Genomic DNA, 14,436 nt, shown 5'->3' on the forward strand with positions numbered 1-14,436 from the left:
TGCATAAAAAGCCTTTTAGGGAAAATATTTGGCAGATGATTTGTAAGTGTTAACCTACTTATGACAAGTCTTGATTATTTGATTACATGCCACTGGGAGCAGGTGCCCCTTCCTTTCCTCCCTCCCCATTTCCTCTTCCCGCCCCCCAAAAAATAAAAAGTAATAAAAAAATACCACGACTTTGCCAGAACTTCCCACCCTCCATTGTCAATTACCTGTTAATGGTGATGTTACAAATACAGATTTTTTTTTTTAATGAATACTTACTTAATGGATTAAACCTTTGAGTAGTGGGGCTATAATACTGATTATTTTATTGGCTGAGCTGTAAGAAATTTGGGAAGAACAAATAAAAGAGGCAAGACAGAGCAGATTCCTATAGAAGAACTTCAGGAACTATCTCTATTCTTACTCCAGAAGCATAAATGTTATTTTGTGATGGCCAAGAGTCAGCTAATCAAAATATCATAAACAATTAAAAATTAGATTATTTTATTTGTATGGTGGATTGCTCTGATAATCACAGCTGGTTCAGAGGCTTACAAACTACTGCCTGGACTGAGAGAAAGTGTATAATTACACCTTATGTCAGAGCTCACAGGAAAAATAATTTCAAAAAATACTGTCCTGGAATGTTCAGTCCAAAGCGCTGCTGTACTGCAGTATCTCCTCAGTTACACAGTTGCATTTTAAGCTGACCTTAAAAGTTCATTTCAGTGATACGGATGGATGGGCCCATAATTTTAGGAAATAGGCAGAAATGGAAATAAGAGGACAAAATCAACACTGCATTTATTGTACAGAGTGTGCAAGGCAACTTAGCATGGTCTCAAAAAAAAAAAATAATTTTAAAGCATTCTAGACAGACTCTATGATGTTTTTAGTTATTTATTTACTTTATAGTTTTGACTTACTGCTTTTCTATTTATTTCATTGTATCTGGCAGAAATTCTAACTCATATTTTTTTTCTGTTAAAATATTCTGTTTTTCAACCATATTTTGCTAAACAGTTCCCCAAAAGAAGCCTATGTTTTTTATGGCACAGCATAATACTCAGATGTCCATTCCTTTAATCACAGAGAGTTGCTGGTTTTGCTTTTCATGTTATTGGCCAATTTTTCCACAGGTTATATTTTATATTATTCCCCAAACTGACTTGTAGTAAAGCTTTCATTTGGTTTTATTCAGATAATTAAAAGCATGGTAAAGAAAAAGCCTAAGCTTAATTAATTAGCATGAAGATTCTCTTAATCCCTGATAATCAAATCCTTAGCATATGCTTTTCATAATAATTTTCAATATTATCTTCCTGTCTGAAGCACAAGAACTTTTCTGGTAAAGGTACATCTGTCACTGGTCCTTTACTTCCAGCAGTGCCTGAAGTAAGCCACAGACTGTTGACTGCAGCATTTGAAGTAATCACAAAACAACATAGAAACATTGATTTACAATTTAAATGGTTATTTTGCTTCATTTCTTTCCTAACTGCTTGACAGCTAAGGGTCAAATAGAGTCAATTAGGTGCACTAACAAAATATCAGTACTAAACAATTTCTGCTGCACTCCCCTAGCCTCTCAGTATGACCTGCAGCTGCTCATCAATCTCCAAATGCTTATGACAGCAGAACACAGAACACAGACCACAATCAGATTCCTTGGATCTGTTCTCTCACTTATTTTTTTAATCTCACATGGAGTGAACCTGCAATATTTTGCCATGATTTGGAATATGTCTGAACTTTCAGTTGTGCAACCAATGTGTTCATCACTGACATACCATTTTCAGACTGCTCGTTAACCTAATATTTGTCTGAGCCATTTCTGCTTGCTTTGCAGCTCTTCCAGATGTATTCTTGCCATAAACTGTTAAGAGAGTCCAGGGGTCATTTGGATTCTTTCCACAAAAAATAGACAAAGAATTTCTTCCTTTCTCCCTGAATTTCTCTGTTTTCTTCTTTCTTATACAGTTTGCTTGTGTGCATCACCAACTTGTCATGATACTACCTGTATACTTTGGCACCGACATGTTCATATTCAATTTCTTTCACTAACCACATCTTGAATTACCCTTATTCTTTTAGTGAAACTGTTTCAGTCAAATTCCAAATCCTTACTCTGATTTAGAAGAACATTTAGATTACAAAAAATATTATCATAGTTTTTGAACCACAATATTGTATTGCTTTTAATTTGTCTCCCTGATTCTTCATTATTACAAGTGGATCGTAATCTGGTGCTCTTCTTTGCTATCAGACATTTCTTTTGCAGGGGAAGGTTTTGGCTATTTTCAAATAACCATATACTTCTCAAAGTAGCTTTCTGAAATGTGTATACACATTTTATGAATAAATATTTAAATGTGTATACACATTTCAGAAAGCTACTTTGATGTCCTTATCAATATTACATTATTGATGTCCTTATCAATATTACACCTAAAGTAATTGGTTGTAGTTCCATACTGTTGCCTCCCAAACATTTCTATTTCTTTCATTATATACTTTTTAACATCCCATAGTGGCAGCTGACTGCTGTCAAAATGTAAGGAAGTACTATATGCTTTAATAAATAAGTAAATACATTCAAGCTTAGTTCTTTTTCATCATCATTATTATTAATTATTATCATTTTTAAAAAGACTGCAGTTGGCAACCATATTTAGAAGACTGAAATAGTTTGCACAGAGTTATTGATTAATATATATATATGTGTGTGTGTGTGTGTGTGTTTGTTGTTGGTGGATGTGTTGTGTTTTTTTTTTTTTTTGGGGGGGGAGGGAGGGTGAGTGTCACAACTGAGACCTAAGTCTCAATTTCCAATGGCAAATCTACACACCACTATGAAAAATGACTTGTGAAGAACTTATTTTACACTAATACCTGCTGTCCTAGGTTTAGTTAAGAGCATGTTAGTTTCTCCAGTTGTAACATAATTTTCTATGGGTTCTTAACTTTCTGTACAGTTTAATGTTTTTAGAAACAGCCAGTGTGAACTGTAATGTTCCCAGAGCAGCCATTACAGCTGTCAGACATAACTGCTATTAAACACTCAGCACAAGTATTTATAGAATAGAACTAAAAAGACACTAAAATAGTCATTATGGTGTATGGGGTAAATAAGCAACTCCTGAAAATTAAAATCTCACACTACTATGGAGTTGCTTGGTTCATAAAATTAAAATATAATATATTTTTCTTTAGTTTAATATATTAATAACTGTCCTGCCAGCTGCCCCAGATGCAGAAAGGGAACAGTGGCAAGTAGGGAAAGATGCTGTGCTGCTTGGAACCGTACATAATCCCTCTATCTATGTGGTTTCAGGGATATGGACTGTTTCATTTCAGCTTAGTTCTTAATTTCTTAGTTCTTAATTTCTTAGTTCTTCATTTCATCAAGTTCTTAATCTAATATTACAGACTTAAGAAATTAAGCCATCTTCATATAAACAAAAGTCACAATTTCAGCTTGACCCATTCTCAGATGATAGGAAATTAGTTCCATATCACTTTCACATTTTCATGTATGTCTATGACATTTATACACAGGAATAATGACAGAAGTTCAACATGAACAGAATCAAATATTATTATCATTGGCAAGAAATGGTAAATGTGAGCTAGCAGCAGAATTGAAAACACCTACTCAAGATCTCCTGCAAGTGAATATTCTTTGCCAAGAAAAATGTCACAGGCCAGAATACAGTTCAAAACTTTAGCTTAATTATTGTAACAAAAACATTTATTTTAGTTTATTCTCCTTTATCATAGGAGAAAAATAATACACACGGTTATTTCATCCTTCTCCTGTGAGAGTTTATAAAAGAGAAGGGTTTAGTATGACGTTTGTGTTGTAAATACATGTCCAGAAATATCTGGAACTACCCAATAAAATAACCACTTAAAAATGTTTGAATAAGCAGCTTTTGGAACTGCACTACACCTCTTTGTTTGAAACTAGCTTCAGAAATCTTTAAATTGCTTACCAGCACAAACCAAAACCTATCTTTTAGTGCAATCACATAAAGCCAGAGAGCAGACAATTGCTGTAAAGAGTAGGTATAGGAAGGGAAAATATGACACTGTACGAACTGATTTTAAATAACCTTTTTTTTAAATCCAAATCTTATGTACAGCATATGATAACCTCGGGAGGGCATAGTCTTTCTGATGTTTCACAGTGTTCCACTAAACAGTGTATAATAGCATGTAACAAGCATATTAATGTATACTATTCTAACATGTGATAAGCAAACTATTATTTTAAAGTGTAAAAATGTGATATTAACAGAGTTGTAGCATGGTCTTGAAGATGAGATTAAAATTAAGAAATGCTCAGGAGTTTTTACAATCATAACTTGACAAATGTTTTCTCATTTTCAATATGAAGATACAATGCATATCTATAATGTATATAAATAAAATCATTGAGTTCAAAATATTATGTTTTTTGCTACTTTCAAAAGCACAGGGCCCCCATGCCTTCATTGAGTTAATTCTGATCAGCCCCTCGATAAAGGCAGAGCCATGTTTGCTTAAGTACTGTCAGTTTTTTCTGGACGAGAACCATGTTGTACAATAAATGAAGCATTGATGCCCCTCCTGTATTGTGAAGTAAAACATACAGCTCAAATAAAAGGACAGTGAAAATGGTTTAAGCTTTTAAGTAATTGTTTAGAGATTCTGAGTTTAATCTGAAGGGTTTTTTTTCTTATTTTGTCAGTGCGTATCACAGTTTGGACAGGTCAAGTAATTTTTTTTCCATTATATAATAGCAAATGCTGCAAGGTATTTAGAGAACACTGTTTCTGAATGCCTGGTCCTGTTGCGTACTACAATGTAAGCATCGACTTTGCTGGTTTAATAGCACACTAAATGAGGTAGGTAGCCGATCTTTAATTCTTATTAAAATCTTATGGTGGACAAGGTTTTTTATTTCAAGGTCTGACAAAAATATAGCAGTATAAAGGAAAATTCAGGCAAGCTTCTATACTTCTACATACTTCTGTACTATAGCATTTTAAAGAGGACAGCAATTAAAAAAATAATTTTAATTTGAGAATTTATTTCAGTATATTACTATGCTATGAATTGCTTACCTACTACAACATATAATTCAGTAGAAAAACAACAGGTGATTAACAGCATGATTTTTAATTTTGATATTGTGGAAATGAGAAGAACATGCTTTAATTTAAGTGACCTGGCAGTTATGTAATAGCTTATGCACTTGACATTACCATACTAATTAGTCTTTTTCATTATCCACCACAGCCCTACACATTGGTATTATAAAAAAGCCAGCAGCTGTTAGGCCAGATCCACACCTCTAGATCTACAGGACTCCAAAAGGGGTCAAAATAACCAGTGAGCAGATTAAGTTAAAATCAATAATACTGAAAGACCCCAGTGGAGATGAATTAATTTGACTCCCTTCATAATTTTCATTTGATGGTTCAAGAAGCATTTCAGGTCAATTATATTAATAGAAAGTGATTGAGTGAAAAGAAGTTAATGATGAACCAGAGCTAATTAGCATAGCTATTTTCACTCCATCTTCTACACAGAATAAGACTTTTTTTGATCAGTGATGAAAATTGGCAGAGGACAAAAGGATGTGTGCAACAGTTTAGCAGCTTTTAGATACAAACCTAGACTATCATGAAAACCAAAAATAAAGATAAATAAATGAATTTATAATAATGTATTAAATCAGATTTTAAAGGGAAAACTGATGCAAAACTAGAACAATACTTTCATTACCAAATATCATTTATATTAATTGTTGCTTCTTTTTACGGAAGCCTGTTCTGCATTTTTCACATCAGCATCTGTTCACCTTGTCTACAAGTCTGAATAGTACAAGGGATGTGTATACTTTACCGTGTAATTAAGCAGCAGTCATGAATGATGCTGTCTTCCACAAATATGCCACTCTCTTCATCTGTTTCAATAAGACGACCAGCATGGTACCAATGTACTTGGGTAGTATTGTCAACGTAAGTTGCAGTACACTGAAATGGCAAGCGATCTCCATGAAAAACAACTTGTCTTTGTGATGGGATCAGCTCAAAAAGAGGAAGTTCCAGAGGCCCAGCTGCAAGGAAAGCAAACAAAAATAAATAGAAAAAAACTCTCACAATGATTTCCTCTCCAATGAATATTGTAAGATGTACAATATGAATATTGTAAAGTATACAATTCTAGCTTCATAGATCTTAATAGGAAAGCACTAATATAAAATATATACCCACAAACTACCCACTTGAGTCTGATGATGTTAGTTATAGAGATCATATTTCTTTCATTAGTGTGAGATCAGATTACTAGAATATCTACAGAAGATGGATTTCACAGAATAGTTCACAGCATGGCTGGGGTTAAAAAGGATCTCTTGAGAGTGCCTGATGCTGCTTTCTGATCAAAAGCAGGATGCTTTAATACAGACAAAAATCATTCTTCCAATTAAAGGGAAAAAACAAACAAACAAACAAAAAAACCACAACATATTAGTATAAATACGATTAACATTTACAAGATCATATCAGTGTCAGAGGCTGAAATTCCCACTGAAAAAAATTAATCACTGTAGAGATCCTAAACTATCTCTCATGCCTGGGATTTAGATACTGATATGACTAATAATGAAAGTTAAACTTTCCCCTCAAGTTCAACTGCCATTATGATTTCTTATTTAACTGTCCCTGCTTCCTTTTGCATCTTCTACAAGTCATCTTCACTCTCTAGATGTTTACTCAAGATTAAATATTTATCTAAGAATCTCTTCCTACTTTTTCTAGCACAGCACATATCATTATCTTCATGAATTTTCTCTCTCTTGTCTTTCCCCAAGAAATACCCTAATAAGAAGAATATTGAATATTCTTGTTCTAAGCAGAGTCTTACAAAAAAACCAGCTGCTATCAGCACATACCCAAATTTGTAAGGACAATTAAAAAATAAATAGCATTGTACTTTTGGAAGGCATATGCCTTTTTGGGACTGCTGAAAGTCTATTAATTTCACAGATTTGGCAGTAATTGAATTTTGCATCCCTTAAGACTGAATCTCTACATGGTATTTCTTTCCTTCCTTTTTTATTATTTCTAGACCCTGAAACAACCTAAATGCAATTCCTGTAAAATATTTTCTATACATTGTGAGATTAATGTGATTTCTTTAAATCAATAGCAGAAGATTGAAAATAAGCATTCTAGGGAAGGTATTGAAACAGATGATCTGCATCTAAAAGAAGAATAGAAGGTCGTCTTTTATGGGATAATAAGGAATAAAGGAATACCTTATTTTCTTTCTTCTGATACAGTCTCCTTAAGTAGGAGAAGAAAATTACTACCTTTGACACTGTTATCATCACATAAAAATTCTAATGGCAATAAAAATACTAAGGACTCACATATGTGATTGAGGAAGACACTACCATGGTGATCCTGCATGATAATTCCTAAAATACAACCTTTTCACTTCAGCATACAATGCCAAAATAATTGACTGAGCCTGGGTCACTTTTAAACTTTATTACTGCAATCTCATCTTAGACACAATACCTACTGCCCTGCACCTTAGAAATCCTTCTAACTTGGTGAGAAAAAAGAACTTCTAAAGCTGTGTCTTCTCCCTTATTTTCCTTCTGCTTCAATTTAAAGACTGGTCATAATTATTATCTATCCAGCCAACAGAGCTGTCAGTTGAAAGGTCATTCTTCCACATTTGCACCAATAGTGACTATCTCAACCACCTATTTTCCTGACAAGTACTTGAACTTTTTTTTTTTTTTTTCCATTTCACTGCCTACAATCTTATCTTATCTTAAACTTTTTCTTCAAAATCCTCTATTTCCCATAACATATGCACAGAGGACCTTACCCATGCCTAACCAGATTGCAAGCCATAATCACCTGTTTTAGAACTGCTAATGTTTGTGTATAACTGATAGTGTTTGTTGCTCCCCTTACTCAGTATCCCACTCTACCACTCTTTACACTGTTCAGATGTTGTCTTTGGATCAGTTAAACTGTGAGAAACTGCATTTCTAAATCTAGCTTTTGGCTCTCAATACTATTGGGGAATTTAAATGTTAAATAGTATGTTCATCACCTACTTTGAATAAACAGTGAGAGGGATCACTTCTACTTTTTTTATAGAGTAAGAATGCTGGCCAGCATAATACACAGGATTTGTGCATGAGTGAATATGTGATATTGCTACCTGGCATTAGCATACAGAGGATTAAGGGACTAACTGCTATCTACTGAAATGTTGCAAGTTTGCTGTTACTAAAAAGGTCAGGCTTCAGATATCACTCCTTATTTGCATATACATCCTGTGGTTTATCCTCTGATTGTGCCTGTTGGTGGACATGGATGCATTAATAAAAATTTTGTGAAATATACCAAGTATTTTTATACCTTCTTTGACTTCTAAGGGAAAGAGAAGGTAGACCAGATTACTACCACATTCATAATAGCTACAGGCTTGGTCATTTGTATTAAAGGTTTTTACCTGAAGACTGAGATGTCAATCTCTTTCTCCAAAAGGCTGCAATCTTTATATTGCATCATGAAGTCAATTATGGAGTATAAGCAAAAGTTATGTTGTGAAATTTAGCTGTAAATTGACTGAATGTTCTGTTTTTCTGGCTACATTCAAATCCCCCAATCAAAGATAATGAAAACAGAGTCCAAAAAATTAAACACACTGTCACAGCTACAACAACAATATACAAAACTTGCAGAAATAAAATACTTCTCATGAAAACATTTCTCATTTTTAACTGAGGATAAATGTAAGTTTTTGCTCAGGCAGTGAATGACATGGTGTACCATGTAGTTATGAGGTAGTAGTAAAAGCACAAACTATAGTATCAATATTTTTTAAGTCAAACTAAATAACTTGCCTGACATGTGGGTGCTATAGGTATAACACTAACTCTTTGACTTTATCTCTGCCTTTATAGTTGATCTTCAAGGCTCTCCTGTTATTGCTTCTATTGCTTGGCCTTGGGAATCAGACCAAACTCAAAAATGGAGTATGAATGAAGTGTTCTGAGCAGACTTTCACACTTAATGAACAGAAATAAATGAAACTTTTTTTTTTTTTTTAATATAGTATATCAGAAAGAAGAAAATTATCCTTTTATTGACATCAATCATATTAACAACCTATTCATTTTCTTTTTCTTTGCAAGTCCAAGTGCCAACAAAAATGCAAAGTGAATGAAACATACTTTTGGCTTACCAATTGGATTGAATATACTTCTGTCCAGCTGAATCCTTTCAGAATGCACATATTTGGTTTGGCTAAATTGACAAATAATGCTGCAAACTAATTTTTAAAATAAAACTACCAAAATTTCTATGGATTATGAAATTTGCAGAGCATGGAAGGTGCATTTAAGTACATCTACAAAACATCTGCATTTAATCTGTGATGTCTATAAAAAAAATGACTGGGGCTGATTCTGCAACTATTACTCATGCAAAAGTTCCAGTTAACTTCCGTGACAGTTCACAGAGACAAGGATTAATTGCACAAATAAGAGCTTCAGGATTAGGGCCAATACCCTTTATCCCAAATGAAAAGATTGTATAGTTCCATCAGCATCGGTACTGAAAATATATATTTTAGTCCATAATTCAACAATCCTTCAGATTCATAATAAAAATAAAAGTATTTACCAATGCAAAGTATTTAACAATGCTGCAGATAAGTTTTCAAGCTTGACTTTGAGGGTAAAGAAGTACGAAAGGCAGAGATTCTAAGAGTATTTGGAATGATTTTGGCATTGATTTGACAGCATGTGAAATATAACAGCTCTGGCAAGCATATCCCTGTGCAAGAGAAATTTTCTCTTTGATTAGGTGATTACTGAAGACCAAATAAATACATATAAACTCTGAGGCTCATATATATATATATATACATATATATATATATATATAATGTATTTGTAATATATATATATATGTATTTGCCTTCATTATATATATATATATATACATACATACATATATATATATATATATATAATGAAGGCAAATACAACTGTCTCATAAAATTAAAAATAATTTACAGATTACTGTGGTTTTATTGGGAGGGAAGGGACTAACTTAAAGGGTCTTCCTTTCTTCCTTCCTTCCAAGATTCTCCTTCCAAGACAATCCACATCGCTGCCCTCAGGTCTGGAGTAAAAAACACCATCTGCAAATAAGGGGTGTGAATCTCCTATAGGCACTTAGATCAAGGGCTGCTGAAGGGTTTTACAGTCCTTACCTGTCTTCTCTCTAGTCAGCTCTGAACCATGATTGCAGCAGAGCACCACAGGAATCACTGATTGCAACATGAATCTAAAGGTCTAACTTGTCATTACAGTAATTACATCTTTTTCTTTATCTCTCATTTCTCAGCAGAAAAGGGTTTTATTGACTGAAGGTCCTGGTTTTTTTGCTATTGAATCTTGCATTTCAGATTAGTTCTAGACTAGAATACTGAGGGCATATGGAGGAGGAATCAGGTTGCACAAATACCACTGAATCAGAGTATCATTTCTCACAGAGAGTGTATCTGTGCACATTTTAATGCATGCAGTGTCCCAATATGTATATGAAGCTGAAAAATAAAATAGATTTTTTTTTAATAACCATTAGCTAAAACAGATTAACAGCAAGGTGCACTGAAGCTTTGAGGACATGTTCTGCTGTTTGTGCCTTAAGTAACTTTACAAAACAATTTATGATGCGTATTTCAGATTTTCTGCTTTTTTTCCATTCATTTCATTTCTTGATATTTTAAAAAATGGTTTGATTTTCATTCTAATGTTGACCTTTTCTATTCATTGTTTTAAAAAATGGAAAAGAGAAGAATGTGAAAGAAATACTGCTATCTGAAGATACATGGAAGATAAATGTTTGTACCTATGTTGTACAAATACATTAAAGATGTACAATGCATCTCTAATCCATATTTTAGTTACATTTTAAATACTATATGATTACATTTAAAGTGTATGCACTTATAAGGAATGGACATTACTGTTTCCTGGATGAATATGCAGAAAAGCTGACTTATGCAACAAATTTCCATCAGCACTGCAGAAAGTTGGCTAGTCATTGTCCAGCATGACAAATACAAGATGCTGGAGACATGAGCACAGAAAATGAAGCCACATCCTACCTAGTTTGTTGCATTTTCTCCTGCTTATACAGTAGCATGGGCAGCTCCATATAGCTAAGTAGCTTCTAACCCTCATTAACTAGTTTTGTCCATACTGGCAGCTTTTATACATTCAGAAACAGGAAAATCCACAGGTCTCTCCAGGTTGCCCCTGCATCTGTGCAGTATTACAGTGTGAACATCTAAGGATATACCATTGACTCCTGTGCATCTCAGTAAAAAAATCAGTTTGCTACAGTGCACCACAAGCTTTAGACAGAAAAACAAACAAACAACGGTAATAACAACAAAAAATAACAGAAGTTGGCATTTTGCTTCTTGTTAATCACTTGATTTATTGTATTGCCAATGGGCTTTGTATTTGAATTGAGCGTGCCTACAGAGTGTGGCACATCCTGCTGACAAAAGTGTGAGTTAGAGCTCTAATATTTGTATACAATCTCAGTGGGAAAGAAATGTGCATGGAAAGCACAGTGGGGAGAAGCTAGAAGTGAGGACAAAGTAAAGGAACAGGTCCAATAAAAGGACAGATGAAAATGAGGAAAAATAAATTGAAAAATATTAGTTAAAAAATTGAATTGCTGATGAAGCAAATTACATCTGTTGATACTTATTGAACAGACCTGAAGAAAACAGAGTGATCTGAATTGCTGTGAGGGACAGTTCTGCCAAGAAGGGGAGGTGCCAATACATCAATGCCAATTTCCGTATTGCAGAATTTTCTGAGAATAACAAAAGGTTTGGTGTGGAAGGTCATAGACCATCCTATGCGCTAAGTCAAGAACAAATAGAAAACTGGAGCCAAGCTTCAGTTTTAATAAAAGCTTTGCCTGGCTCCAGTTTTAACATAATATTAAGAAAATACAGATGCCAAGATGTATTAAACACATCTATATGAGATAGTCTTTTGGACTTGGGACAAGAAGGTTTTGGACCATATTCATTTACTGCAGAAAAAAAAAATAATCTTCTATTTGTGTTTCACACCATTTTATCAGTCCCTTCCACCATCACATGTTTTTCAGGCAGGAGCATAAATAGACGTGTTTGGTTTTTTTTCAGTATCTCATAATTAAACCATAGCTTTAAGTTTAATTTGTAATGCTAAGTGCTACACTGAAATGTTACAATATAATTAAGAAAAAAAAGGTAGATAGTAATATAAGAGAAAAACTTCAGGCACATTATACTGCTTTACTTTCAGTTATAGATTTCTGACTCCTGTGAAGACCTGTCAACTGGAAAAAAAAAAAAAAAAAAAACAGAAAAAGAAAAAGAGAGAGAAAGGGTGCATATCTCTTGAGCACACATAGCAGAGGCAGTGGATTGGGGCACTGATATGAACGTAGATGCTGCTGCATGGAGCTGAACAGAAGTAGCAGTCCCTGGATTCATCCTCAGTTATGTACAATGATTCCAGACTGTCACAGTCCACTGGTACAGGTCTTTCAATTATCTGTGTCGGTTCACCTCATAAATATACTTCATACCCGCAGAACAGAAGATTAAAAATCAGTGCAGTTATCATAGAATAGTTTGGGTTGGAAGGGGCCTTTAAAATCATCCAGTACCAAGCCCCTCTGCCATAGGCAGGGACAAACTTCCACTAGACCAGGCTGCCCAAAGCCTCATCCAACTTGGCCTCCCAACCAGGGATGGGGCATCCAGAGCTTCTCTGGGAAACCTGTAACCTTGCCACCCAGATAGTGAAGAATTTCTTCCTTATATTTATTCTAAATCTACAATTCTACAATCTTTAAATCTACAATTCTAAATCTTTATATTTCATTTTAAAGCCATTACCCCTTACTACATGCCCTTGTAAAAAGTCCCTCCCCAGCTTTCCTGTAGGCTCCCTGTAAGTACTGGAAGACCACTACAGCCTTCTCTTCTCCAGGCTGAACAACACCAACTCCCTCAGCTTGTCTTCACAGGAGATGTACTTCAGCACTCTGATCATCTTCATGGCCCTCCTCTGGACTTACTCCAACAGGTCCATGTCTTTTGTCTGGTAGCAGGTTCCATTAGCATTTAATAAAAATGCCTAATATAACATTAATTTGTAAAATGGCAACAGCTACTTGAAAACTTTCCACAATAGAAAATTCAATTTTACAGTCTAATTAATCAAAAATATCTGCATGCATGCAAAATGAAATCCAAATCTTCTATTGTCCTACCTAGTAGGCTTTAAAAGAATGGGCAAAGAGTATTTTCATAACTAGTGTCTTCCTTATCAAATACATCTGCTGTCACTTTTAAATTTCTTCTGTTCAATTTGTCCCAGAAGACTACTTAAGTAGCTGGGGAGAAGCAGAAATATTTGAGTGTTTGCCACATCCCAAAACTTGAAGACCATGACATATTGACAGCTATGGTATTAGAAGATTCATCAAGACAAATTCCTTCACTGGCGAGAGTCAGAAGCCATTACTAGAAAGCTAACTTTGATTACTCAAATTGTCCTTATGGCAGGCAAGTTGGCAGGCTCATGGCTATGAACACTTGTTACAGCTTGCAGTTAGTAAAAAATGGCTGAGTGGTGGCAACACTAAAGCACCTAGCTCTACATAATATATTGATTATCTATCTGGGAAGTGCAGGGGTAGCACTCATCTTTTCAAACCTTAAGCACCACTAGCCACTTTCTCTTTATTTTCTCACCATTAGTACACACGAAGTCCCAAGACTGGCAGTGCTTGCCCCTAATTGCCCAGAGTCCATTAGACTGCATGAGTAACCCTCTGTGTTACAAGAATGTCAAACATGGAAATATAAGAAACATAAAAGATGCAGAACAGGTGACAGTTCTTTTGAAGTAAGAATTTGCCCCAGTCACTCTACAGAGGTTTTCCTTTCCAAATCCCTCTCATCTCAGCTGACAGTGCCAGTAACTGCAGCTCTCTATAGGCATTTTTATACATATATTAGAGAAAGTGATTATTGAAAAGTGCTATAAAAATGTGAAAAATCATTATATAATAGGATACAAGGACGGAGGCTTTAACAGAACTTTCTCATGAGAACAAATAAGATTAATTACAACAAAATGTAATAAGTGCTGACAATATTAACATAGGTTTGGCAAAGAAGCTTACATATTTTTATCTATCAATTACTAGTGTAAAGTTTAAACCTATATTTTTAATACAGATGTATTAATAAGATATTTATAATATGACTCAATTCAAAATCTCAAGTACAACGAATGATGGATTAATTATAAAGATATTTATAATCTTAATGTTG

General features: G+C 34.3%; 1 protein-coding gene across 4 annotated transcripts in view; it reads right to left on the reverse strand.

Moving 5' to 3' along the window:
• ADGRA1 (adhesion G protein-coupled receptor A1) overlaps window positions 1-14,436 on the reverse strand; it is a 284,313-nt gene that overhangs the window by 143,852 nt on the left and 126,025 nt on the right. For all 4 annotated transcript variants that reach the window (XM_084525901.1, XM_084525899.1, XM_084525898.1 and 1 more), the window contains exon 7: window positions 5,881-6,094. In XM_084525901.1, the coding sequence (XP_084382027.1) occupies window positions 5,881-6,094 (214 nt within the window). The remainder of the gene's footprint in view (window positions 1-5,880; window positions 6,095-14,436) is intronic.

Source organism: Aythya ferina, assembly GCF_964211825.1.
Source record: "Aythya ferina genome assembly, chromosome: 7".
NCBI classification, from domain to species: domain Eukaryota; kingdom Metazoa; phylum Chordata; class Aves; order Anseriformes; family Anatidae; genus Aythya; species Aythya ferina.